The sequence below is a fragment of the Austrofundulus limnaeus genome, unplaced genomic scaffold (assembly GCF_001266775.1).
Source record: "Austrofundulus limnaeus strain Quisiro unplaced genomic scaffold, Austrofundulus_limnaeus-1.0 Scaffold47, whole genome shotgun sequence".
In the NCBI taxonomy this organism is placed as follows: domain Eukaryota; kingdom Metazoa; phylum Chordata; class Actinopteri; order Cyprinodontiformes; family Rivulidae; genus Austrofundulus; species Austrofundulus limnaeus.
Window position 1 is genome coordinate 1,597,970 of NW_013952449.1, and position 27,671 is coordinate 1,625,640.

The 27,671-nt window shown below is 37.9% G+C and overlaps 1 protein-coding gene across 1 annotated transcript in view; it reads right to left on the minus strand.

The window, feature by feature from the left end:
* Window positions 1-646: 646 nt before the first annotated feature.
* The window catches only part of mcf2l2 (MCF.2 cell line derived transforming sequence-like 2), a gene marked incomplete in the record, with an annotated part of 113,411 nt that continues 86,386 nt past the window's right edge, over window positions 647-27,671 (minus strand). The window contains 9 exon segments of the mRNA XM_014008047.1: window positions 647-1,323; window positions 6,639-6,754; window positions 11,237-11,346; window positions 15,289-15,396; window positions 15,744-15,815; window positions 17,076-17,174; window positions 19,328-19,423; window positions 24,490-24,587; window positions 24,756-24,792. Coding sequence (XP_013863501.1) covers window position 1,323; window positions 6,639-6,754; window positions 11,237-11,346; window positions 15,289-15,396; window positions 15,744-15,815; window positions 17,076-17,174; window positions 19,328-19,423; window positions 24,490-24,587; window positions 24,756-24,792 — 737 coding nt within the window.

Sequence of the window (27,671 nt, forward strand, 5' to 3'; positions counted from 1 at the left end):
TTAGATTTGAGCACATCACTAATTTTCTTCTTTATCAAACATTTCTAAAATCTTTTGAACCACTGATTCTTGATTTATGAAGCAATCAGGGATGAGTGGTCAGCAAAGGCATGATGTCAAATGAACACATATCACTCACCAGATCTAAAATTTTAGACAGAATAGCTTGTGTTGAAAAATGACAGTTTGTAGCTGTTTTGGATAAGCCTTAAAAAAAAAGTCAGTAAAAATTAATGTGCAATCGCCAGATGCTATCTTCAGAGTATCAGGTTTTGGCTCAATATCTGTAATTTTTACTGAGTTGTAGCTATTTTTCTGTTTGCCTAAGTTTGATTAACTACGGTGGCCATTTAAAGTTGGGTTGATTAGTTAATTAGTCGTAGATGTTCAGCCAATGATTATTACTATCTGCAAGTTTTATTAAGTTTGCCCAGTGTTTTATGACACATTTTGATAAAAGACACAAACACAAGCAAATATGTGACTGTTCAGAGGTGATAAGGTGTGCAAAATGGTAAATGGTAAATGGTACTGAACTTATAGAGCGCTTTTCAAGTCCCTCCGGACCCCAAAGCGCTTTACACTAACAGACATTCACCCATTCACACTCACATTCACACACTGATGATGGCAAACTACACTGTAGCCACAGCTGCCCTGGGACACACTGACAGAGGTGGGGCTGCCATGCACCGGTGCCACCGGACCCTCTGACCACCATCAAAAGATGAAAGGCTTAGCAAAGGAGGATGTGCGTGAACTCAACAAAATAAATACAAATTCTGAATGTTCTAGAAACCACTGATAGTGAGGCTGAAATGGTAGAATCTAGTCTGAAAGTCTTCAGCTTGTGGGTATGAGTAGCAGCAAAAAGAGCAGCTCTGAAAAAAGGTTATCCAGATCAAAGAAAGGTTATATATTTTCAGAAATCCAACGGTTTAACTCCATTTTGTGTCCAGAACCTGCAGAGTTGTCAGTTCCTTACAGCTGCTCTCGCTAATTAAAAATAGACCGTGGCTTCACAAATATGCTCTTCAGGTGACTTAAAGTTCCAGCTTTTTACCCCCGAAGTCTTGCTTCCATCAGAAAGTCCAAAAAAAAAAAAAAAAAAGAATCTGCAACTGAAAAGCAAAACCAAGTCTAAAATTTGTCCATCAGTCTACAGATAGAAAAATTACAATTTAAAGACTGTTGTTGGAAGCTCTGGTCCAAGTTTGGGATCAAAGCTAAATGAACTACAGTAGTCCGCCATATGTATTTGTAGTCCTGAGACATGTCTCTCCGAGTTAGAGAGCGCTGCTGCACACGGATCACTGAAGACATCTGGAAATACAAGAGGGAGTTGAGTCAGAAAACTGTCAGTAACACAGTGTTCATGTGAGACGATGCCCAACCCACACTGAACAAAATAAACTGATACAAAATGAAAACATTTCTTAAAGCAGTGCATATTGCCACCTTTCATACCAGGATTTTAGACTAAGATAGATGTCACACTTAAAAGTCTCAGCTGCTATACCAAATGTTAGATAAAATCTATCGAACGTTTATCTGTAAAACCAATTAATTTTTTGCCACTTTTGTGTTTTTAGTCTCAGCTCGTGGCAGCCATACTGACGCAGTTTGACTTCAAATAATGTAGATCCAATGATTACAGTCTGAAAATGTTTGTTTTAATGCTTCATAATTTTTGGTAACAGACAAACACAAGAAGTGACAGATCCCCAAACGAACACATACTCACTCACATCATGTACTATACCAATGGACTGAACTGCACACACACCACAACTACTCAGGACTGTCCATATATAGCACTCTACCCAGTCTATGCTGCACTGTGTACATCTAGTACTGTATATTGTATATAGTATATTGTGATGTTTGCATGCTTGCTCATGAAGAATGGGCCTCATGCAAGAACCCTTCGTATGCACAGATTTGTTCTTAAGTTGTGTGTACGAGTGATTTAGGAGAATTTGTGGCATTCACCAATGTTTTCGTATTCTAAGATTTTTCTCGGATACGAACAAAATTCACGTGTGGTCCAGACCTGTCGTACATTTTACGAGCAGTCAGTCTGCTGTTATCCAGACGGGTTTTCCTCCCTAATAACTTTATATTTCGTTAGTTTGAAGATATTTTGAGTTGAAAATAAATTACACTCCATTATTATGTTGACAATAGGCTATTCTGCTTGAATAAGAGTTATCATTTTAAATGTAATAATTTAGACTAACAATATAAACTGTCCGTCCGGCCGGCTTATCCACTATTGGGTGCGGGGGCAGCAGCAGAGAGACCCAGACTGCCCTCTCACCAGCGACACTTTCCAGCTCATCCTGGGGGACTCCGAGATGTTCCCAGGCCAGAAGGGATATAATCCCTCCAGCGACTCCTGGATTTTCTCCAAAGTGTCAGACATATTTGGAAAACATTTTAAAATGCTTATTTCAGACCCACAACTGAGACCACTTGAGACCGCGCACGCGGGGGGGGGTACGGTGCGCAGTGCTGTATCTTCTGAATAAATGAAAATCTGAGGCAGGAAACACAGCCTTATATGGTGTTTTTGTGGTGGTAATTATGCTAATCTCCTCTCGCGTGCACGAGGAGCTGATTCGAACAGGTGGAATTTACGCAGCTCATTTACATCTTTTTCCTGAAGATAGAAAAGTTTGTTGAATCTGACGTGACATGTTCGTACGAACCCTTTGTACGAACAAAAGTAAGAGAAATTTAGGAGAAGAATACGAACATGTTCTTGCATGAGGCCCAGTGTTTATTTCAATATGTCCTTTTAATCTGCTGAAATGTCAAAAAACTATTTGTCCTCCACCTCCATCACCCTGCAGTCCTGGGTGATGGTGGTGGACCTTAAGTGGTAGCTGAAGACCAGTTCCATCATTAAAAAAGGCCCAAACAGAGGATGTTTTTCCTGTGGCAGCTGAAGCAGTTCAATCTGCCAAAGATTATGATTGTGCACGTCTACACAGCTATCATACAGTAGAGTCCATCTTCACTTCCTCCATCACCATCTGATGGCTGTCACCGCCAAGAACAAGGGCAGGCTGCAGTGTATCCTTTGCTCTACAGAGAAGGTGACTGGTTGCCACCTGCATGCCACCTGGACACTGAAGCGTGCAGGTAAAATTCCTGCAGTCCCCTCCCACCATGGGCACAAACTCTTTGTGTCTCTCCCTTCCAGCAGGACGTTGCGGTCCACTACTCGCTGTTTTTGCACTGCCAGTTCACAGCAAATATCTTAGTTTCCGTGAAGTTCGTCAGTCTATATCCTTAGGGTGTATTCACAGCATTTGGTCTGCTTTAAACAGACAAGAGTTCATTTCCCCAGTTGGTCCGGGTCTTTTATGCAGGTGTGAATACACTCATGCCAACCCTAGTATGGACCAAACAGACCCATTTTTGAGGTGGTCTCGGTCCATTTCCAAACAAACTGATGTGTTTCACTTCTGGTGTGAATACAGACGTGTCTTGAACCTAACCAACTACAGGAAATGTGCGCCTCTTTGGACTTCAAGAGCCACCATTGCAACATGGTAACAAGTAGCCCTTCAGTGTTGCTAACGTTATCACCATGCTACAAACAATGAGCTTATCGTGGGTCAGGGAAAGAAGAGCTTCTCATCCCCTTTGATTTGCAGCACATATTTGCCAATGTCATCCCAAAATTTTAAGTATATCATCATGAAACCTCCTTTAAATGAGCAGCTCTTGAAATTCTAAATGGTCTTGCAGTTGTGTTAACAGCACCATCTTTCTTTCCAGATCTGTTCTCTGTTCCATCCTTTATGTCTAATGGGAGCAATGATAGTCACCCACGTGACTTTCTTTATTAATTATAGTCTGCTCACAAAAAAGCACAATGTGAATGCAAACTGCACCAAACAAATAAAATACAGTCTGCTTTTGGTCCAGACTGTTATAGAAATAATACTGTTAGGTATAAGCCAGTAATTCATGGCATACTTTAATGACCTAGGTTTTCATGACATGCTGTTTATCAGCAGATAGAATGATTAAACTCAGAAAAGATCTACTAACAACAATCATTCTTAGATATCACTTGTGTTTTTCTTTGTGTTTTCTCTTGACCCAGCATTTCCTTAGGATGAAATCTTGCTTTATGAAGATGACATAATAGTGTTTGTTAAACAGTATATATGAGGCCTCAACTGCCTCAAGGGAGGCAGGAGCAGAAGCAGAGAGCAGGGGGACAGTCTGATGGCTCAGTGTTGTTCTCTGCGTTTCCTGTTGTTGCAATAAATCTCAGCTGACCATCCCACAGAGTACTTTTTATTTTTGGACCATGTATTTCTGTCTTTGTTAAATAAATTTTTCCATAACAAGACCAAACAAGTAAACCAAAGGACTTTCCTGGTGTGAATACCCCCTTATATTCTCTTGGCTTTTTATTTGTATATACTTCATAATTTTCTTTTAAATTTCTTTAATTTTATTCCTTTATGCATGTTGCATATTCTGCACCTCAACAACACCACATCAAATTTATTGTATGTAAAATACTTGGTGAATAAATTGAGTTCTGATTCTGATTGATGAACGCACAGAGACACGAGCAAAACAGCCTCATCACCTGCCTTCATCTAATGGTGACAGGGAATAATGACTGTGAAGCCTGCCTCATGTGCTAACAGCATACATTATGGTGTGTATGCTATACAGATGGTTTACCAGTTCCACTGGATCCAACAAAGAGGATCCAAGAGAAAAGGAGTCTCATGAATTCTTCATGTTCCTCGTGGAGGAGAGTATGGGTATGAGTGAGAGAGACCTTTTAAAAGGCAGTAGATGAAGACGACAGGAGACGGTTTTAGGAGCTGAAATATGCATGAGCTGATGAAAAATGAGCACGTTTAAAGCAAGTGGGCTTTCATCTAAGAGAGGATTAGTCCTTTCTAAATCCAAGAAGAAACCAAAACCGTCTTTCAGCTGAACTCTGAAGGGTGTTTGACCAGAATGGCAGCTCTTTCTTTGTTTCGTCTGTCAGATTTAAGGTAAAGTCAGCGATGGTGGGGGTGAAAAACACACTCTAAAAATTAAATGTTGGATTTACTTAACCATGTTATGTTACCTGGTTCCACTTAACTGAGTTGAGTAAAATCAAAGCAAAATACTCATGTTCTTTGGCTAAAAAACTGGTATATTGCTTTGAATTTACTCAGCTCAGTTAAGTGGAACCAGGTAACATAACATGATTAAGTAAATCCAACATTTCATTTTTTACAGTGCAGGTTTTGCATTCATTCAAATCTACTGGGTTTGGAGACACCTCCTTAGTAACAAATGTAGTCTCCTTCTGCCTAATCACAGCGAAGTTGTAGTCAATGAAATTTTAATTCTCAGTAGTCACACTGAGACTTCAATCTTTCCAGGGAGAAAACAGGATTTTTTTTCCCCTTTGGTAGTGCTTGGCTGATTATTATGGACTACGTTTAAGAGACTCATGAAGATTTAACTAAGGCTGCTGTGAAATGAGGTTTGATTACAAGTAAAAGTGGACCACTCAAACAAAATTTCAATAAAATCAAAGTGCTTGCATCGCTTGAAGGACTGCTTATCATCTGTTTAACTTTCATGTCATGGTTGTAGACTACAATCATCTTGAGCGCTGAGGTAGACAATTTTATTAAACCACCAAGATCAACCAGATCACGTATCTTGCATGATCTGGTTGCACTTGTGTCTCTTGTAAATGACTCTCAGTCACACCAAACTTTAGTTCAACATCAGTAAAACACATTAAAGGTATAGCCATTGTTGTGGTGGCAATGTCGATTTGGGTTGACTCCAAAAGTTAAATCAGTTAGATGTACAACCAATAATCACTTTCTGAGAGTTTCATTGAAATGTCTCCAGTTTGTTCCAATCAGGTACGTGGGGTACCAGAAGCTTAAAACAGGAGTCAATAGAAGAATAACTTTTTGGAATTGGCAGAGAAGATTTGGCAAGTATTTTCACGAGTGCAACCCACACACTCTATTCTGTTGCTCAACCAACAAATGCATTTTCAAATAATAAATATGTAAAAAAAAATAAACAACAGGCTTTCCAATAGTATAAGAATTATGGCCAACAAGTATTATCAAAAGGTATTGTTACAAAAACATTCAACTAATACAATTTTCCTTACTTTTGTGCTATGTTTAATGTTTAACCTTTTGTATTTCAGAGAGGTTTTGAATATGCTTTTTAAGTAGCAAAGCTACATCTAGTTGCACATCATGTTTATCTTAAAAACATGTTTTAATATTAATGTAATTCAAATTTTTCCTTAGATTTTTTTTCTGCCAAGGCATGCTAAAGGTTCTACTGATGATGCATTCATGAGCCCTCGGCTCTATTTTCACCTTGCCCATCAGGAAGGAAAACTTTTCAGAGACAAAGGAAATCACACTCGTTAGTTTACATGGACTGAAAGCACTTCCTATGTAACAGATCAGATAATCTCGTGCCACAAAATACCACCCAATTTGATGAAAATGCTTCCAGGTTCTTTAAAGAAGAAAAGAGTTGACGGAAGGACAGGACTTAAACATTCACCCAAAGAAACTGTGATGCCACAGTAGAAAACAAAACAAACAAAAAAAACTTACCAGTTTCCATTCTCTGCTTCTTCCAAAAATTGGACCAGCTCATTGGTCCCCAGAGAGAGTTCCTTGGCTTCACATGACGCATAGGTCAGCTGGACCCGATATCGGCTGCTGTTACCCTGCAGAAAGAAATGACTTTCAGTGCATTTACCCTGCTCCAAAACACAAGTTGATAGGGTTATAGTCATTTCTGTGTTTGCTAACGTTGACCAGGTATGGCATGTATCTACCGGTAAGTTAATCATTTGTGGATTTGTGCATATAACCGTGACTTTCTGAGTGTTCCATTAAAATCTGTTCAATGTTTCAGAAGATATTTAGCAAACACATTGTTGCCAATGGTTTGTGTAAAAGTTTGGCCCAAAGAACTAAAGGATCTATTATCAGTCACAGCATGTCTTCTGGATTCCTGGCAGCTGCAACCATTCAGCCCATTATCTCTAAAAATGAATGAAATATAGTCATTTTCATGCTGGCTATGTCAGCCATTTTGAATTTTGAACTAAGAAAGTATTGGGGGGAGTGGTGGTACAAAAGTTAGAGAAGGTGAGCCTGTTGAAATGTTAGATCAAATAACACATTCTCACTCACGACTTGTCACATATTGACACTCGTGTCAGTTATTGACACACAGGGCTTTTCCGAGTTTGCGCAACATAGGGTCTTTGGGTTGAGGCCTGTGGTTAATAATTAGCTATCAGGGTTAATGGTTAATTTTAGGTATTGAGATCAGGGAAATTGATGAAAGAAGTTAAATTTAGGGTTTTGGGACAGCTAGTTGTCATGCATATTCTACACTTCAAAAATATGACAACGGGTTTCTCCTCCTTGTTCTCATCTTGTCAATAATCGTACTCAGAGGGAATCCTGGACAAGGGTCAATATGTGACGAGTTGGGAACGAGAATGGGTTGGATCCAAAGTTGCCATTCCTTGAAGGAATTTTTATTACATCACACTTTTTGGGCATAAAAAGTGAAGCAACAACATCTGCCTCCACCGTTATATCAGCTTAAGCCCTTGAATAAGGCCCCTGTGTGCATTAAATAACCACCTCGGCTACACATGTGTGGGCTGTAGTAGCTCAGTCAATGGTTGCAATCGGCGTAAGAAACAATTGCCAAATTCTCATGCGAGTTCAATCACTGTGGTAAAAAAAAATTATAAAATAGAATGTTTGGCAAGTGTTTGCACTGGGGATGCTGCTGGAAGTTACTGACTAACTCAGTAAGTCAAAAAATGATAGAGTTATGGCCTTTTTATGTTGCCTTTGGTGGTTATTTTGAAATTTTAACTAAACTGTTAGGTTAGAAGACTTTTAGCACAAGTACAGCCGAATTTTACCACACCAGAGTTGATCTGAAGCATTCCACACACAATCCTTTCGGGTTTATTTTAGAGTCATTTTTGGTGACTCGAAACACCAATAAAAGAAATAGTACACATCTCATGCCCGAGATATTCAATGTATAAATTGTGTTGATTGCAGTCTTCTGTTTGGGCTGCATTTAGTTTGACAGAAAAAGAAAAAATAAAGTAAAAAAAAAACACATTTAGAAGTAGATAATTATAGGTGCTGTCCTTACAAATCTATCGGAGGTGATCCAGTGCATGGCCCTGTCTCAAGCTTCACTGAGTACAAGATATCAAAGGCATAACGTGTTGTGTAACCAAATACCCTATAGGTATGTAAGAATATTTTATGTTCGTTAACTGAAATCGTGACGAAACCACATAAATATTGAATAGATTAAAATGTGAAGGGAATGGAACCATACAACCCAGATCTGGTTTACGAGCGAGTTTCAGTGCTTACGCTGAAGCAATCAGAGCACTGCTGTCCGAAACCGGAAGTACTGGTCTATAATTTACAGAGATCTTCAGTGCCTGGTACGCCCACTACAGGCCTACGGCAGAATCGAACATACTCTGAACAGCAATGCTAATCTAATGTTTTTATTAATGGTTTATTATGTGTTGTCAAGGTGTTTCGGGCATGTAACTAACCCTGTTTTAATCAAGACATAACAATAGATTATAAAAGTCAAGCCTTAAAAAGGAAAACTAAGAAAATGATGTGGTGCTTTTGAATCAGTGTCTAACTGACTAATAAATTCCTTCAGGTACACCCATTGCTGACCACAGGTGAAACAATCAACAACAACAAAAAATTAATAAATCTCATTTGAAACTAGATACGTTTATTCTTTTTAGCATTAAGAAATGATACCATCCAATCAGTGTAGAAATATGAGCATCTGTGGATAAACAACTGTTTTACTTTAGCTTGGCTCACACAGTTTGTGTGTGTGTGTTACTACACTCTGTGTGTTTGTGTGTGGCTTCTTACTGCGCATCACACAACGTGTAATGGCTTTAGAGAGGCTGACACCTCCATTAGCTATGTGCAAGTAAGGTCCTCTCCCCCCTCCGTCTCTCCCTCATTTCTTAAATGTCAGGTGGTCAGTGCCAACTGCTAACAAGACATAAGTCCACAGGAAGTAATTAAACTGGGTAGAGGTCTAATTTTAGGAGGACTAAAAGAGGACTTAGTGGAGACGAACAGAAAGTGGAGAGATGATTAGAAACGACTGAATTAAATGCCTAGCATTCGTTAAAGGAATGTATACCCTTCGCCAACTTTCATACCAGAGTTTTATATATTGATTTTATTTAGAAATTTAGTCATTTAATTAAAAACAAATAAATATATACAATAGAAAGTAAAAATTTACAAATCAAAGATCAAATAAAATGAAAGGCAGCGGAAAGAAAAACAAACATAATATCTGCCCCTATTATCCCAAAAAAATATATTCAAACATTAGTAATTTACAATAAAACAAAGTTAAATAAAAACATCAACTCAAACAACAATTCATATGGATTCACATTAGGCTTTTCCATATTCCTTCAAAAAACTATTTTTTATCATTCTCTTAAATATGTACATTTTAGATCATCTGACATCGAAATGGCAAAGCTGTAATATTTTTGGTCAATGTTTGGCATAATTCAAACAAAATGTTTAAATTAGTTAGCATTAGGAGTATGTGTTGAGTGTACCATCAGCTAATACTTCACCTAATTTTAGCCAATATTTGTAAAACTGACAAAGTTATAGTCCTGTTCGTGTGTTGGGTGGGGCAGCCATTTTGAAATGGGGTGACCCCTGAAGTAAATCAGTAGTGGATGTACACAGGAACAGACTGGGAAGAAAAGGTGGCCTGGGACTGTATGACAGTACAGCCTGTTTTCAACTAGTAGACAACAAGTAGAAGACATATGTCCGATAAATGACTCCAATAAATCAAACAAAAACATTTATTGATTTATTGTGGTGTCTCTCAAGATAAACAATGAGCTACGAAAATTATAAAACAAGACCTTTTTTCCCTTCTTATCAGAAATCACTTCAAACATTGCAGAAATATATGTTTCCACAAAATTTTTTTTAAAAAAGCTAAAACATTTTGATTTGTGTAGAAAAATAAATAAAACAAAGCATTGATTATGGGGGTTCAAACTCATGTCTCATGAACGATAAGCAGGATAATTTAGCACCAGATCAAGGAAGGCAGTACTGTAAAGTAATGGTAGGACATTATTTCTGAGAGTCATAAATGCATCATTATACCTATAAAATGATGAATATGCTTCTTTTTCTTTATATTGCTTGAAGGTATAGTTTGCCTCAAACGGTCCAGTTTTCATTTTTTAAAATTTGGAAGGACAGCACCTCCATGAGCTGAACCATCACTGGCCCGACAGCCCATAACCTAGCAGCCCAAAGGGAGAATCCCCAGTGCTCCCATATGCCAGTCTACCCCTGAATGTACATCCACATCATCAGAAGACAGACACAACTGACTCTAATTCAGCTGCAGGGGGGGGTTCTTAAAATTTGTGCTCAAAAAGTTATGCCCAAATGTAACTGAGTGTATCTCAGCATTTACAAACTCTGCTTAAATAATCTTAGTATCAAAATAAAGCTAACACTAGGAACATTTCATCAGAAGTGTAAGTGTTTGGTGGAAGTAGAAATTGTTTTTATGAGCTTTTACAAAGGATTATGGCATTTCTGTAGAGACTAAACATGTCTATGTTTAAATGACAGATCGTGAGTTGACAGAAGTTAAAAGAAATAGAAAACAGGAAGTGCAGTTTTGACCACAGTATTGGGGACATGGGGCTCAAGAAGTTAACAAAATGACAGAAAAAATCTTGCCAAATCAGTTTGTGCTCGAAAGATGGTGTTGGGAATGATTTTCAGCCACTGACCCAACTGTTTTTGGTTCAAATTTTGTAAAACCTTGAGTTATAATCATTTTGTGTAGGCTAATATTGTTTGTTGTGGAACCAGTGTTGAATGAGGCCAAAAGTCAGTCAGTTGTAGATCTACGTCCACTGAAGACTTTGAGTTTCATTAGAATTTTTCCAGTGGGCCCTAAAGTATTTTGTTAACAGAGACTGTGACTGACTGGTGATAAAAATATGATGATTTAAATAAAAGTCTACATGATTCAGCTAAACCATCATGACTCATTTTAATTAAGCGTGATCCAAGTCATGTCCAGGTTAAACACATTTTCAGCTACTCACGTTCTTATTGTTGCTTTCATCCTCAGAAGAGTTGGAGGACTCCTCTGCACTGGAGGGAATCGTCTCAAAGTCCTCTGTGTCCATGGAGGGGAGACGTCTCTGAGTCCAGCCTGGAGGGTCGGCGGTCAAAAGAACAGAGTTACTATAATAGCTCTCTGAAAAAGCGTCCTCGTTTTGCAGGTGGGTCGTTTTTTTTAACCATCATAAAAGTCAGTGAATCAGTTTACCAAAATTAAACCCTTCTCTCACACAGAATGACTGAAAGCTTTTAAACCAGTCTCTGAGCACATTTCCGTGGTGACTCACTGCTTGTTTCGCTCACACCAGAAATAAATGATTATTTTCAGAGACCTATTGCACATTCCACGTCATGCCCATTTCACTCGGGATAATGAAAGCCTTTTTTGTAGGTTGCCATGACCTGCAAGACCTATTAAAGCATGGCTGGGTCGTGGGAAATTTAGACAAAATTTCCTTCAACTCTTAGGCGATATTGAGCTTGCTGCATTGCTAGTCTTCACCCAATAGGATTTCCAGCAATGTTTTATGTTCCACATATGTGCCGTCAGCAGCACATTACCATCAAGTTACTGCCACAGTTGTTTGCACTATGATCACACCACACTCCGTGGCACAACTCTTTCAGACTGTATGAGAAGAGGGTCTCTCCAGTCACTAAGTGGGAGGTTCTTAGTGTGTGGGAGGAGCTTGTTAAAGACATGATTGGTCAGATTGAGTATTTTGGGTGGGGTTTGAAAAATAATGATTTGGTTAGATAAGCCCCAGGCAGCTGGTGGGACATGTAGCTCCGTCAAATCGGCCAGAAATAACCTGTATTTTTATTATAAACATTATTTTTAGTCACAACTCGAGACAGGAAGTTGCTAGCTGCACAAAACACCGTACCTGCGGAGGGACGTTTAACAATTCAGCTCCATTAAAACAGCCCTGACTGGCCTGGTAAAAGATTTTTGAACATGAATATGGATATTAACTATGATTCGAGACTAGAAAGGTGCTAGCTGCATGAAATTTGATGTCAATAAATTATGTTTACATGTTCAAAATAATTTTACTAGTACCATTCATTCATCTCTTAACTTGCCCCACAAAACAAGACAATCTGACCAATCACGCTTTTCCCAAACTCCGCCTATCATCCAGACGGCGGCAATCACAGTTAGGACAAACTCCACTCACACAACCAAGCAACTCCATGCTGAGACCCTTACTTAAACTGTGTCAGGATTGTAGTGATGGGTCCGTTTCATTTTTCAACACATCGTGATGCATATAGAAATGATTCTGAATTGAATTAAAAGTGCTGGACCACCTGAGCTAAATGTGATTTTGTATTTTTCTGTCTTCCGGCTGTTTCTTCGTCAGGTATTTGCCACACCAAGCTAACTCGCACGAAGATTTGGCAAATGTGCTATTTGACACAAGATGACCTTCCTGACACAACCACTGACCACCAAGCTTCCACAGCCCACATGTGAGGAGCAGGCTGCTGCTATCTTAGGTGCCTGGGGAGCATCTGGTGGAGGTCAGAGCCTTGCTCAAGGGCCCAGAGTGGGGTAAAGAAGGGCGGAGGCAGGTGCGGGTGCTTTACCTTTCCCACCCACCCATTTTTGACATAACGGACAGGGAATTTGAACCGACAACCTACTGACCACAGGCTCACCTCTCTATCCTCTGTGCCCCTGCTCCCATCCCCTTTTATTGGTAAATTTCAACACAAATCTATATATTTTTTCCATCATTTCTTCTACCAGTGCACGGCATCAATTTGAAGTCTTTTAGAGTCCCTGATTAAGAACAACCAGAATGTGCAAGAGCCTTAGCTCTCAGGTGATAAGGCTGCTGAACCAGTGGTGGAGAAAGTACTCAAACACTGTACTTAAGTAAAAGTACAGATAAACAGACAAGAATGTACTCTAGTAAAAGTAAAAGTACCACATTAACATTTTACTTGAGTAAAAGTAAGTAAGTACTTGCTTTTAAAAATACTTAAAGTATTAAAAGTAAAAGTACTTGCTTAATGTATTCCCTAATGGTCTACAATATCATGAAGTGTGCCTACTGTATGTATATTTTAATACATCAATGGTGCCATTTTAGTGAACAAAGCTGCAGATAATGCGTAGTTTTGTATTTACACTCTGTGACACTGTTCACACTTGGACTTGTGATTCTGTGCATCATCACGTATTGTGACAACAGCTGCAGAAGATGTAAATTCACCACCAACCTCCTCTGTCAAATCTCAACAAGTCATTTTTTGAACCAGTTAAATAAGGCCATGAAAGGCACATTTCCTCCATGGTGGAAACCAGTGTGGGCATGCTGATGCTCTGCTTTTTTATGAAGGAGGGTGTAATGGTACTTTCCTGCTTTGTTCAATGGACCAATTACAGCAATTCCCCCTCTCGCCACTGATTATTTTCTAACAAAAAAAAAATCAAATAAACCACAAATAAAATAAAATAAAAAATAAATCGACGTGACATGAATGTACTTTATAATTCAACGCATTACAGAAATGTAGTGGAGTAGAAAGTACAGATACTTAATGTAAAATGTAGTGGAGTAAAAGTCAAAAGCACCCATGATGAAATCTACTTAAGTAAAGTACAGATACATGAAAAATGTACTTACCGTAAGTACAGCAAGAAAGTACTTGTACTTAATTACATCCCACCACTGTGCTGAACCAGCAGAAATAGATTTAACACAGCAAAAATAAATGATCTTATCTCATCTCGACTGGCATCAGATTCTCAGTGAAGGAGTCGTGCCAGTGTGTCTGGAGTGCATGCAATGCTCCATCTAGCATCTGGCACTACTTTTGATGAACCTCTACAACCTTGATACAGAAGTGAAAACCACTGAAGTCCTATCATTCTATAATGTGTAGCCCACTGTATTCTTAATATTCTCATAAAGACCTTGCAGAGGCCATCTATGTTTCTTAACATTATTGTGGGCTATAGTCATCCAGTTTGAAGGGGGTCAAATATTTTGGTATGACACATTGCTGCTGTTTGAACACTATTTGGCTTCCTTCTTTTGACTCTGAGACAAAACAGGAGCACTTAGAAACACATGTTTTAAACAGTGAGCTACATATAATCAATTAATCTCAAGATCTTCAAGTATTTAAGAGCAAAATAAGCTATGGGGAATATACAACTTTAAATTAATTTGTGCAAAGGCTTATTCTGTTCCAAAAAGCAGCTATGATGTCAACTTTAAAAGGTATTTAAAGTAGGAGCTTTGTTCAGAGGGGGATAAAGAAGAACAATATGGAGGAATCAGTTGTCTCAGTGTGCCAGTTGGAAAATCCGATTGTATACATAAGATAATATACATTAGCAGGTGCTAGGTGGACAGGAAGGCATACCTCCATAACGTCCAGCTCAAGTGCTAATTGTCAGTTTTTACTACGCACTGGTTCAGATTCATTAAAGGAAATTTGAATCATTTGTGTTATTCACAAAGTGAGCCTCAAACCGAACAGCATCTCTCTGTGTCGGTGCAGTTTATCCACATTTAAATAAAGTATTATGCAGCATTTAGAGGAAAAGCTGCCAATATTTATGTAAATGTAAATTATGTAAAGCAATGGATTGTCAAAAACAAATGCTGTTTGCGTGAAAAATTAACCATTTCCTGAGAGCTGCTGGTAATTGTGTCTCAGGAGCAGAAACAAAAGACATTTAGCAATCTGCTGCAGTGCCTGCACAAAAAGATGATAGGCATGTGACAGAAGGTGTAATTCATCCTTTGTGATAAGTGCCAGGCACTGCTGCGTCTACAAATACACTGGCAAACCTGTACAGTTTAGGCCATTATAATGCTATCAAAAAGCTAAAACACATGAATGTTAATGTAAACGAGTATAAAACAAAGGAGGACTTCCTCGAAATAAAAAAAATCACCATTTAAAAATAAAATGTCTCCATTTTCAAAACCAAATCTGCCACCTTGAAATCAATTCCCCTTCAAATCAGCTGCCATAACAGCCAGAGGAGCAGAGTTCCTGCAGTTACCTGGTTGGGAGGTGGATCTAGGGAACGCCGTGCCACCAGCACCCGTAGCACTGCTGCTAATCACACTCTGACGCTTCCCAACTGAAGGCACAGCACCTCGCAAAGTATCTGCAGGGAAGTCAAACTATCAAATATGTGCACGGCTCCGAGGACCACAAACACTTTACAGAACGGGGCAAATACTTAGTGACTGACTTCACTCTGCTCTGGAGCAGGAGAGTACTACTCATGCAAAACTAAAGAAAAAAAAAACTAAAGATGATGAACTTTAAACCACAGCTAACATGCAGCAAAGAAACATTTGTTCTTAAACTTGCTTCATTTGTTGCTCAAACCAACACAACACACAAAGGAAGCAAGAATGGAAACAGAAAGTAACAGACATCAACCAGAAACTGAAATAATACAACTCAAATCACAAATCATCATGCTTAAAAAAAACACAATTTTTGTACCTTCGTAACCAAACGGAGTGGGGTCACTTTTTATCTCATGTCTCTTGCTCTTAATGCTAACAGAGAGAGGACCTGCAAATAAGATGCAACCAGACACTGACTCAGAAACTAACAAATGAAAACCACACACAAAGTTACGCAAAACACATCCATTTACAGCTCCTTTTGGTCATCAAACATCAGTAACATGTTACAGCTGCCACTCAACGTAGCAGGTTTTTATAGTTTACATTGGATTTTTTTATTTAACTATTTGTAAAAACAAAATGGTTAAAAATAGTTTAGAATACAGAAGAATCAGATTCACTTCTAAACGTAAAAGCAATGAGGTGAAAAACACCTGTGTAAAAACAACTGTTCATGAAAACCAAGGAACACACCAGCCAGGTAAAAGATGAAGTTCTGTGTTGGTTTAAGACATGAAATCACTGTAAAATACTTTTAAGTTTGTGGTTGTAACAGGACGATGTCTATTTCTTTAAAATGTCATAATCATACAACACTTTTAAACACGTGTCAAACTCAAGGCCTGGAAGATTCGGCGCAGTCTGGTGGCTTCATTAGATTTATTGTTTTGTTTTATTTTTTTTTTTTTTGTGCACAGTGCCCTGAGACAACAGTTGTTGTGACTTGGTGCTATATAAATAAACTGAATTGAATTGAATTAAGAGTTTTAAAGATGTATTGATAGCTTAAAATAAGTGTATATGCTTTAAAGCCAGCATTCACCATCGACTACATCTCCCAGAATGCATGTCGATTATTTTACAGAATTTAAGACAGCAGTTACTCACCCCAACTCAAAAGTGAGTAAAACTCTCGTTTTTACTTTTAATTTTTTCTGTATCATTTATTTCACGTTTAGTCAATGATGCACATACTTTTCAGTTAGGATGTGTTAAAAATGTTTCTATGCAGGACATACCATGTAGAGCTCAGCTATTATTTGTTAATGGTGCTCAGCTGGAGCAAGGAGATGAGAAACATAATGTTTCATGTTTAGTTGAAGTTAAACAATGTTTATTACAACAGGCACTTTGAAGGCCACCTTAACGCCCATGGCGTAAACGAGCGTATAACCACTGCTTTAAGGGGTTTTCAATGCAAGCAACTAAAATGCCCTAAGCCAATTTTTACCACTGTAAAATTGCTGTGGATCAACTCGAACATTATGAGTTCTTGCGTGAGATTAGGTCAGTCATAACCAAATGTCTGTGAACTACCAAAGTACCATGAACTGGTTCTCTGTGGTCCAAAAGCACACGTTGTGTTGACAAAAAATAAAAGCTACATAACACAAGCATCAAGACTAATGGCTAACTATCTGGGTACCTTTTGTGCGTCGTGTGGCAAAGGAGGAGGAGGAAGAGGAGGCGAGAGAGGAGGTGAGAGAGAAGCGGCGGGGGACCTCTGCCTCCTTAAGAGTGGGTTCTACGGCCAAAGAAGAGGAACAGAAGAGACATAAAAAAAAAAGAAGCACGCAGTGAGAAGAAAAAAGGAGTGCAGGGTCAGAGAAGGCGAAGAAATGAAGCTACAGAAAACAGATTAAATGAACAAAGTTAGTGAATGTGTGATAAAGGCAGGGGAAAGGGAGAGGTTATCATTTTTTTGTGAAGTTTAGTTTCACAGTTTAGTAACCACAAGCAAGAACTTATCCAATAAAATCCATGCGTATTCTCAAATAATGCAAAGATAAATGAAATTACAAACTTCACAACAACAAAACATGATTAAATGTGAAAATACGACATAAGGAATCTGAAAGGCTCTCATTATGTGAAGGACTGCTTCACATACCGTCGCCTTTCATGCAAGAGTTTAGGGGTCTGCAACTTTTCCAATCAAAAGACTGATTTCTGCTCCTTGTTTCACTAATAAAATGTATCTGGGAAACATTATGAAACTAAAAATATATATTGAATTTTAATGTTTATTATCTTTACACTTTAGGGCAAAATAAAATACTATGTTCATGTAAACAAGAAAAAATACTGTATTTAGTTCATATCAAAATCTAATGAAAACTAAATCTGAACTATGGAGGTATACATTTTTTCTAATTATTTTTATTATCTAATAACTCTGACTGAGTTAAGGCCATTTTTATGTTGCCTAAGGTTAATTACTTGTGGTGGCAATTTTGAACTGGATTTACTCTAAATTCTGATTAAGTTTTCATGTATATCAAATAATTACATTCTGAGAGTCTTATTAAAGTTGGTTGGTTTATGGGAGACACTGGCAAAAACATCATCACCCCTTTTTGCTTTGGGCCACAGGAGATGACAAAAGAAAGCTTTATGGTTGTACTTGGAAACGCAATGTCATTGTGATGGTGCAAAGAAAATAAAATTGCAAGGACTGCCTCATATTTGCATTTCTCCATGAAGGCTAAAGTGACATTAAAGTGTTATGTTGTGGTAAAATCAGGACAGAGTACAAGGATTCCCATGGATGGCTGTCACTGACTGTATGTGTAATACGTTGTCATCAGTGTCAGCACATGATGCAACGCTACTGCAACAGGACAGTGGAACAGCTTTCATTTAGAATACAGAGTTTTCTATCAGCTATCAGCCTGTCCCCTGTGACTTCACTGTAAAAAACATGAAGGTGCTTTTCACTGTTGAGCAGTAATCCTTAGTGTGGCTGAAAGGCTTTAGCATCCAAAGCCAAGTCTTCTTCCAAAACTCCTAATACTCTTGAAATGTCAAGACAGGTTGAGTGCAGGAAGGTGACGTTTTGTGTATTGTTTACTCCGAGTTTGTTCAGTATGAGGAAGTTAACTTACCTCATAGTCCAGCCACAAGTCTACTCATCTGTCTGTCACTCGTAAGCTGTCTAACAGGAAGTCCTGGTCCTGTTACATTACTCTGTCCAAATCTTTTGTATCATTCGTCTCAACCATGGAAGAAAGAGGCTACAGTATGTCAGATGTTTGGTCGCCATTTTTACTCCTCCGTGTTGTCACAGATGCTAACAGTGGACAGGATAGACAGGGCTCATTCTAGTGGTATTTACCTCTTTGCTCTCAAAAGTTTCATTTTCTTGGGTTGCTCTGTCAGATTAGATTTGTAGGTTGGTTCCTTCAACTTATGGTTTGAATTTATGAGACATCATCCAGCAAATCTGATTTTCTATTTAGGGTTTTCAGTTCATGTTTCAAAACCTTCTAGTCAAAAAAGGTGGAAACAAAGTAAACTCAGTAATGCTTTGACAAAAAAATCTCTCCTTTTTAACTATTACTTTATATAAATAAAAAATAGCAAATTGACAGCAATTTGTAGAGGTGTGTTGCACAAAGCCAAACAGCTTGTGATTGTTTTCCCCTTCAAAAATCAACAGTGTCAAACACCGCACTTGAGACTACTGATTCCATACATTTTGCTAGGAGTTGAACACAAATATCTGTCATTAACGCTGAGTGAATCAACTGCAGTGGAAGGAACAGAAACAAAATGCTGTTTACGGGATGATGTGATCAGGGAAAGAGCAGATCGCGAGGAGGATCATTTCGGCTGAGATGCTGGTGGTGATGATGATGATGTCGGTGAAGACTGAATAAAAAGCACTTTCAGAGTTACCTGCAGGAAGAGACCTCCTCTTGGAAAGGCCTTGTAAGGTGAAAGACCTCTTAGCATTAGCAGCTGAGTGGACTGAGCGGCTGGCTGAAGCGTCAGCTGAGTGGCAAAGCAAGGCAAGGTGGAGCAGAAGTTAGAGCGGAGAAGTTCAGAACAGGAGCAAAAGCAGCCGATGAGTTTCAGACAATTGGATCTTTGACAACTGTGAAGTCAGAATTCTAATAAAAAGGCTTTTTATAACATCGCTAGCGCAAAGCACAAACTTCACAAAGTCTTTTGTTGAGGTTTGGAGGTTGACACGTTTCACACCAAACCACATTCATCTCTGAGACACAGAACCTGTCTCCTTCCTGAGTCGTATGACAACAGAACCAGACCAAAAACATAAATGTTAGGTTCATTTGTAACTCTAATTTGTCCTTAGGTGTGAGTGAGAGAGTGAATGGTTGTTTGTCTGATTTGTCTCCATGTATCCCTGTCATAGACTTGGAACCTGTCCAGGGTGTACCCCAGCCCTTGAACAGTGACCCTGAAAGTAAGAAGTGGGTGAAAGAAAATGGATGGATGACATCGTTCTCTGGACTTCTTACTTAATTTTGCTGTAGTATCTCAATAGGTTAATTAAACAACCGCTCACAGGATCAACATCTCCTTATGGTTCCCCTCACTCACTTTAAGACCCGTGGTGACCGGTCCTTCTCCTCTGTGGCCCCCAGGCTCTGGAATGAACTCCCTGTTAATCTGCGCTCCTTTAATAACATCGTCTCTTTCAAGACACTCCTAAAAACTCAATTTTTCTCTCAAGCATTTAGCTAACCATTTCACCATTACTGCCAGCCTACCTCCATTGTGAATGCTCAACAATCTGTGTTTTATTTACTATTGAACTTACGCCATATTTTCTCTCCTGCACTCATTATGTTTTTTGTGTATTACTGTATATTTTGAACTGCATTGACCTTGTGTTTGATTTACAATTTTAGAAATTAATTCCTGATTTGATGTTTCAATTTTTGTTGCTTATGTGTAATTATGTTTTTCTGTTTCATTTTATTCTTTTCACCATTTTTATACTGTTAATGATTGTACAGCACCTTGTGCATATATTTCTGTGAAAGGCACTTTATAAATAAAACTTTACTTACTTACTTACTTACTCACTTACTTAGGTTGTTAGTACGATGGAATATTAGGGCCACATAACGAGACTTTTATCATTGTTACGAGATTAAAGTCGTAATTTTACGAGAATAAAGTCATAATATTACAAGATTAAAGTCGTAATATTACAAGAAAAAACGTCATAATCTTACACGACGTGTCCATTTTCCGCTTCTCATTTCCTCCTTATTTTCCTCACACCTGCTGTGTTCAGCCATGTGCCTGTGTTTATACAGTAGTCTGTGATGACTTGGGTCACTGTTAGTGTAATATGCTTTCATCCAAAACACATGACAACTAAATTTGTCAATGCATCCATTAATTACAACACAACTTCAGTTTATAGTTTGCACAATTTCCAAGTCCTGCTGCTGATAATTTGATGCTAATGTGCTAAAAGATTAACTCGATACTAAAGAACAACTTGACAAGTTGCTCAACATTCCTCATTTTAATGCATTGGTAACTGTATGCTTTTTTGTGTAAATGCAAAAAAAATGACTTTTTTCTCATAATATTACGACTTTATTCCCATAATATTATGACTTTAATCTCTTAATATGGTTTGGTTTGGTTTGGTTTGGTTACATTATACCAAAAAGGTAAATTTGTAATGCAGTGGTACAAAGCATACGTATCAAGCACACACACTTGGATTCCTTGAATCCTTGATATTACGACTTTAACGTAATATTTTGACTTTATTCTCATAATATTATGACTTTATTCTTGTAATTTAAAAAAAAATCTCATTGTGTGGCCTTAATACTCCATCGTATGTTAGTGAACAGCAGCCATGAGAGAGTCTAAAATGTCTTGAAACATTTGTGGTGCTTCTCATTTTCTGTGCGCAGTCTTGTCTTGTGATTTTTGAACGTGTTCCAAAATCTGGGAACAAACTTTCTCTCTCTAAAATCTGCTAACAGAGCTAGTTTGATATATGCTGACATCAGCAGGTTTGATAATCTAACCCTGATCAACACTGAGAGCTCTAACAACAATGTATGTTTAAAAGGAAATGCTTTTACTGTATTTGAACTTTAACATAGACAAAGCAAAATCTTCGAAAAAGTTGAATCAAGAAAAGATTTTCAACGACACTGTGTCATGAGCCACACCAGCTTAACGTGGAACAGCTGCAGTGTCTCGCCATGCAAAAACACTGAAGTTTTACAGTAAAAGCTGCAAAGTTGTACAATACGGTTTTTACACTGAGACACAGTTTTTATCCTCTATCCCAGAGGTGCCCAAAGTGGGGCCCCGCGGGCCAAAATTGGCCCGCTGAACCATTTGATTTGGCCCACCAGCAGTTGTCCTGGTTACCAGGTATTGTTAAGATTAAATATAAAATACAAGTAACTACAAAATATATTTAGATTAGATTTAAGCCCATATATTGATTTTCACACCTTATAAGACCACATATACTCAAATTTTAAATGATGAAAAGTCCCATGAGTCTTTGCTGCCTGAGCATATGTTGAATTTTCTCCATGTCCATGGGCTGGAAAAAAAACTAAAGAATGTGGACAACCACACTGGCTGCTAGCTTAATCATAAAAAATAAAACAACTTTACTTAAGTATTTGCATTTCTTATATTATTGCATTTGGCCCGCGGCCCTCAGATTGATTTTAATTTTGGCCCTCTCAGGGAAAATGTTTGGGCACCCCTGCTCCATTTTCTGCACCTGCCTGATCTTGTGAGGGTCACGGGGAGATGGAGCCCATCTCTAAGAAGCTGATTGGCCAACTGTTCACACTCGCATTAGGACCAATTTAGAATCACCAATTAACCTGCAGGAGTCTGGACTGTGGGAGAAAACGGTGGCACCTGGATGTAAAACCCACACAAGCATGGGGAGAACATGCAAACTCAGAAAACTGTTGTGGACCAACGACAGCCCCTGTTTTCAGCACAATGCCGACAAAATGCTTTATATTGTTGGAACGTAAAGAAATCCAACGTCTGAGTGCACCATGAGGGTGATTGATGAGTTCAAGTTTACTGGAGGAGGAGGAGCAGCTGCATGTAAAGAAGAGCTACTGTTGCAGAGCACACTGCTTTTCCCAGTAATATTAGCCATAAGCTTTAAGGGTTGATGTTGTGCGTCTCTGTTTTGTGTGCTTTCTCCATTCTGCACCTGCTCCCTTCTTCCTTTTCAACACACAAACTCCTCATTCAGTCCCAGGTGCTGCTACTGCAGGAAAGGGTAACAAAAGTAGACAGCTGCTGTTGTTTTTTGTATTAAACCTCTTCCCAAAGCCTTTGTAAAAACTAACTGGCTGAATCAATTCCTGCTTTCTTCCATCTACTGTCACCGCCCTCTATTGTCTTTGTTCTCTCCCCGCCCATCTTCCTCTTTCAGCTCACATCTCCTTCTGTCTGCCAGCCTGCAGCTCTTTTTAGTTTCATCCTCTGCTTCTGTCTGTAGCTTCTTTTCACACAGACTGCACTGGAGAGCCATGAAAAAGTCTCACAGGTGATTCCAAAGATGGTCCCGTTTCTTCATTCTCACTGAACAGAGAGGTAACAGAATACAGCTGGAATATGAGCTTTAGGATGGACATGTTGTTAAACATTTCTTCTCTTTACATTAAAAGATAACAGCTTTTAAAAATGTTGATTTGAACCCTCAAAGTCTCCCCTCCTCTCTGCCCACGGACAATTAGCCCTCACTGTTTTGAGATTAGAGCACTGTGGTTAGCTGCATGTTGCAAAGTTTCATTACATCATCGACTGGGAAAAGGAAAATCAGTTTTTTCTTGCACGGCCCACACACCCTTTAGTTTTGCATTTCTTGGTCACCATTTCAGACAACTTCCTAAGGATGTTTTGCTAAAAACAAATCTTTGTTTATCACTGTAAGGTTATTGGTCCAGATCCACAAGACGAAACACACAGGAGAACGCCTAGAGTTATAATCAAGGGTTACATTTTACGAACACAAAGTTTCTGTAACTGTTACTTGGGTAAATATAACCATGCATTTTGTTAACATCTAAACCTGACATTGTATTGTATGCAACCATTGCTCCAAGCCTTAACCATACATCTAACAATTCTTACTAAAACTATCTGCATACATATTCTTAATCATTCCTAATCCTCACATTCATCTATAAAATCTTAATTAGCCACTGTGCTAACTCAGGCACATTTATATTCTTTTAAAGATGATTTTTGTGGACTATTCTTTTAAATAAATAAATTAACTTAAAACATTTTTAATCTTAACCAACCTTAACCTTAACTAACCATTACTAACAAAACTCCAACCTTAGCCAATCACTTCTCACACCATTTACCTGAACATTCCTGACCCTGATAAACGATTAAGAACCCTTACCATCCATTACTAACTTTAACAGCTAATTGCTAAAGCTAATGGATTCTAATCAATATCCAGCCTTGATCAATCATTTCCAAACTCAGCCTAACCATTTCTGACCATAGCTACCAACCATTTATAATCCTAACCATGCTAACACTAACCAACATTTTAAAACCAATCATTTGTAACTTTACCCAGTCATTACTGACGTTAACCCTAATCATTCAGTGTGAACTATGTGCATGATAAGGAATTATTAGTAGACATGGAAAAGTAAAATAATTAAAAACAATCTTCAGGATGTGTCGAATTAATTATATTTTAAATGTGACTCCAATACCGAACAAAACTGACCACAACTCTCTTCCCCTTACAAACATCAGTTTTTAGCATCATTTTAGCCAATTAGCCTTTTCATCCTCACTGTTCATCTTTAGTAATTCTTATCGAACTAAAACTAAGAACAGCTCGGCCCAAATCCGTATGAAGAATATTAGACAATCATTGCAGAATCAATTGAGGGATCACAGAATGAAATCATTAAAAGAAGAGTTTGATGGTTGACCGCAGGGAGTTTCATTTATAAAAATAAAAACAATGTCATGCAACAGGTTAGATAAAAAAAAGAACTATTTTCTGAAGATTACTGTCAGTCCATGAGCTCTCCTACCTTTCCTCTGCCTCGTGTTAGGACTGGGGTGAGTCCTCCTGAAGCCTGACTCTGGACTCGATGAGTCGGACTGTCTCAACACATTCTTGTGAACATTCCTGTAAGGACAAACGACATCACTGACAGCTCAAAAAGCACATTTAATTTAATCCACTGTCTATTCTTTAAAACAGCATGGTATTTCAGGAACATTTTTGTTATGAAAGATGTTTCTCTCTTCGTTTGTAGTAAACGGTTTATTGCCCTTGTTTTCCTCAGTCACTCACCTCATGGGCACCTTGCAGATGTTGTTCTGACTGGCTTCTGTGAATCCAAACAGAGAGAAAGTTGTTTGTGTCTCTCACACTGAAAGTAATAAAATGATTTTTCATGCTTTCTCTGGGTTTCTCAGGTTTGATTAAATGCTGCTACTTGGATAAAAATGTTGGCTGGGTGTAAACCTTTCAGTCTAATCAGGATTGTGTATTTATGACATCAATTATTAAACAAGCTATTAAAGTGTTTTTTGTAAATGTAATCAGAGGCCATGTATCAATCTGACTGAGCCTGTAGCAGAAAAGTGGTTAAATCTATTTGGAAAGAAAAACATTTTGCATAAAGCAAAAACCACTAAAACCATTATTCCATTAAAAAAACTGGATTTGTAAATTTTCTAAAGCAAACATTTGTTCATTGCTGCAAACAGAGGCCCCTCAATTACCGAAAATTTAGAAGATATTGAACTTTTCTATCATGACGGATAACAATTACTTGTTATTTATCATTTTAACAGAACTAAAATTTTTGTAGGCATTTTAAAATATAACTACCCGTGTCTAATATCATCATTTTTACATTCCTCTATTTTCTATTATCCTGTGAGAACAACATCACAATCTATATTTTGAAAGGCAATAATAAAATTAAATATTTGTCATCGTTTTTGATACATCTCAAACTGCATTTTTATTGATGGATTCATATAATTAGCATCTTGACTTCCAGATTAGGTGCTAATTGTTAAAATCGCTTTTAAAGTTTTTCAGCTAAACCCAATTTTATTTAAAAGTATGACTTTTACACTTCTTATCTACTCATTGGCATTTATCATCTTGTGCTATTCTGGCTATTTGGTGGTATCTGACTAGTCTCCCTGGTGTAGAGGGGAAAAAGGCCATATTTGTTTCTGAATCTGAGAACAGATTTAGAAAGGATCTCTTGCTTATTTCACACGAACAGTTCACCTGTACATGAAGTCACGTCTAAAAGAAGCATAGAGTTAAAGTTACTGCCTTTTCACGCAGATTGCCATGAAATGTGAAAAAAAAAACATCCAAACTCAGGCAGACAGAGAACAGGTTCAGAAACAAAATTGAAGATTTTAACTATAGAGTACAGAATACGGCAGATATAAGCTTTAACGATAAGCCCAACGATAAACTATTATACAAAAAAATATTATAATTAAATAAAAATAAACAACATGTACCAATGTACGACAAGCAAAGACCTTGTTAAACCGTTTATCTTGACCTTAGAGCTGGTGTGATAAAAAAATAAATAAATAAATTTTTAAAAAAAGTTATGTTCCAGACAAGCAAATACCTTGTAAAACATTTGATTTGTCCTTGATTTGTGACCTTGAACCTAGGGTGGGATGCTGCACTCACCTCTAGAGGTCACCCTTGTGACTCTAGTCATGTTATCTGATCTCAAAGAGACGATCAGCAATGTCATGAAGAATTTCATAAACTAAACAACTAAATATAGTTGTTATTGACCAAAGCAACACATTGAAGAAATTTAAAGTTATTAGAGGTTAGTACTGATGTTAAAAGCACAACACTATATTTTTAGGTTTTCCTTTTTGTAATGTTGACAATGTTTAATCTATTATGTTTTGATTGAAATAGGTTCAGTTACATGTCCGAATTATATGACAACACATAATCAACCGTTATGAGAACAGTAGCTGAGGATTTTTTCTGAATCCTTGTGATTCAGCCGTAGGTCAGTAGGGGGCGAACGCAGGCATTGAAGAACCTGTATAAATTGAAGAACTTCCTGGTTTTTCGCCAGTGTGGTTTCCTGTCAGCTCCGGTGGCAATAAACCTCACTCAGATCCAGAATTCTGGTGTTGTATGGTTTGATTCCTTCTACAAATCATTTTATTTAACAATGGTGTTTTTAATATCGACTTCAGTTTATTGAATACGAATTTTCTTACAACATGATGACTTTTATACGATTGGATAAAAGCTCTAAAATAAGCATCTATGTTTTAAAGATTGTACAACCAAACAATGATCAAAAATACGACTGATACGTGATTCTGATCACTGAACGTTTAGCCCTGCAGAAAAGGGCTTGCTGGTCCACCACTGTCTATCAGAACAAGGAATAAATAAGTTTCTTAAATATCGTCATGAAACGTGAAGCTGAGTCTCTGGTGACTAACCTATAGAGAAAAAAAATCGACAGTTGCTCCTTTTTAAACAAACTTTTTTCAACCACTTGATTTAAAAAGGACTTTTTATCAGTCAGTTTAAACAAGGTGACAAAGAAAAACAAGTTGACATTCTACAATACAGATTCAAAAACAGAGGGAACAATCATTGCTGAATAAAAAAAGTCAGAGACAGATTTTATAATGTAACACAAGACGACAGACTCAGGAAAAAAAATACTTCCAAAAAATCAATGTTTCAAGGCTTTTTTGAAGAGTCTCGCAAAACAGCAACAAAATTGCTAAATTGGCAACACAGCTAAAAAAACAAGTATTGTACCTCTAAAAGTTATTGTATTTAAGATAGAAGAAACAAACTCCACAGGACATGATGCAAAAATATTTACAGAGCAGCACTTTACTGAGGAGCTGCAAACAGGAAGATTGAGTTTAATGCTTTAAGTGTCTGACCTACACAGTGCTTTCACAACAGGAAACTGTGACTCTCCTCCATGTTTGGTATTCTGTCATTTAGTCATTTCCATGTTGCCATATCAAACTGCTGTGCTCCTTTCATTGGCCTGATAGCAGTCGTGGAACGACTCGATGAGAACATGAAGCTTCAGCTGTTAAACCCACATTTCAACGAGCTTTAACAACACGACCAACAACTCCCCGCAGGATTCGGCTCTGCGAGAAGTCGCCTCTGAAGAAGAATCTAATAAAATAAAAGCGAGCCCTGGCCGAAATGCATTGT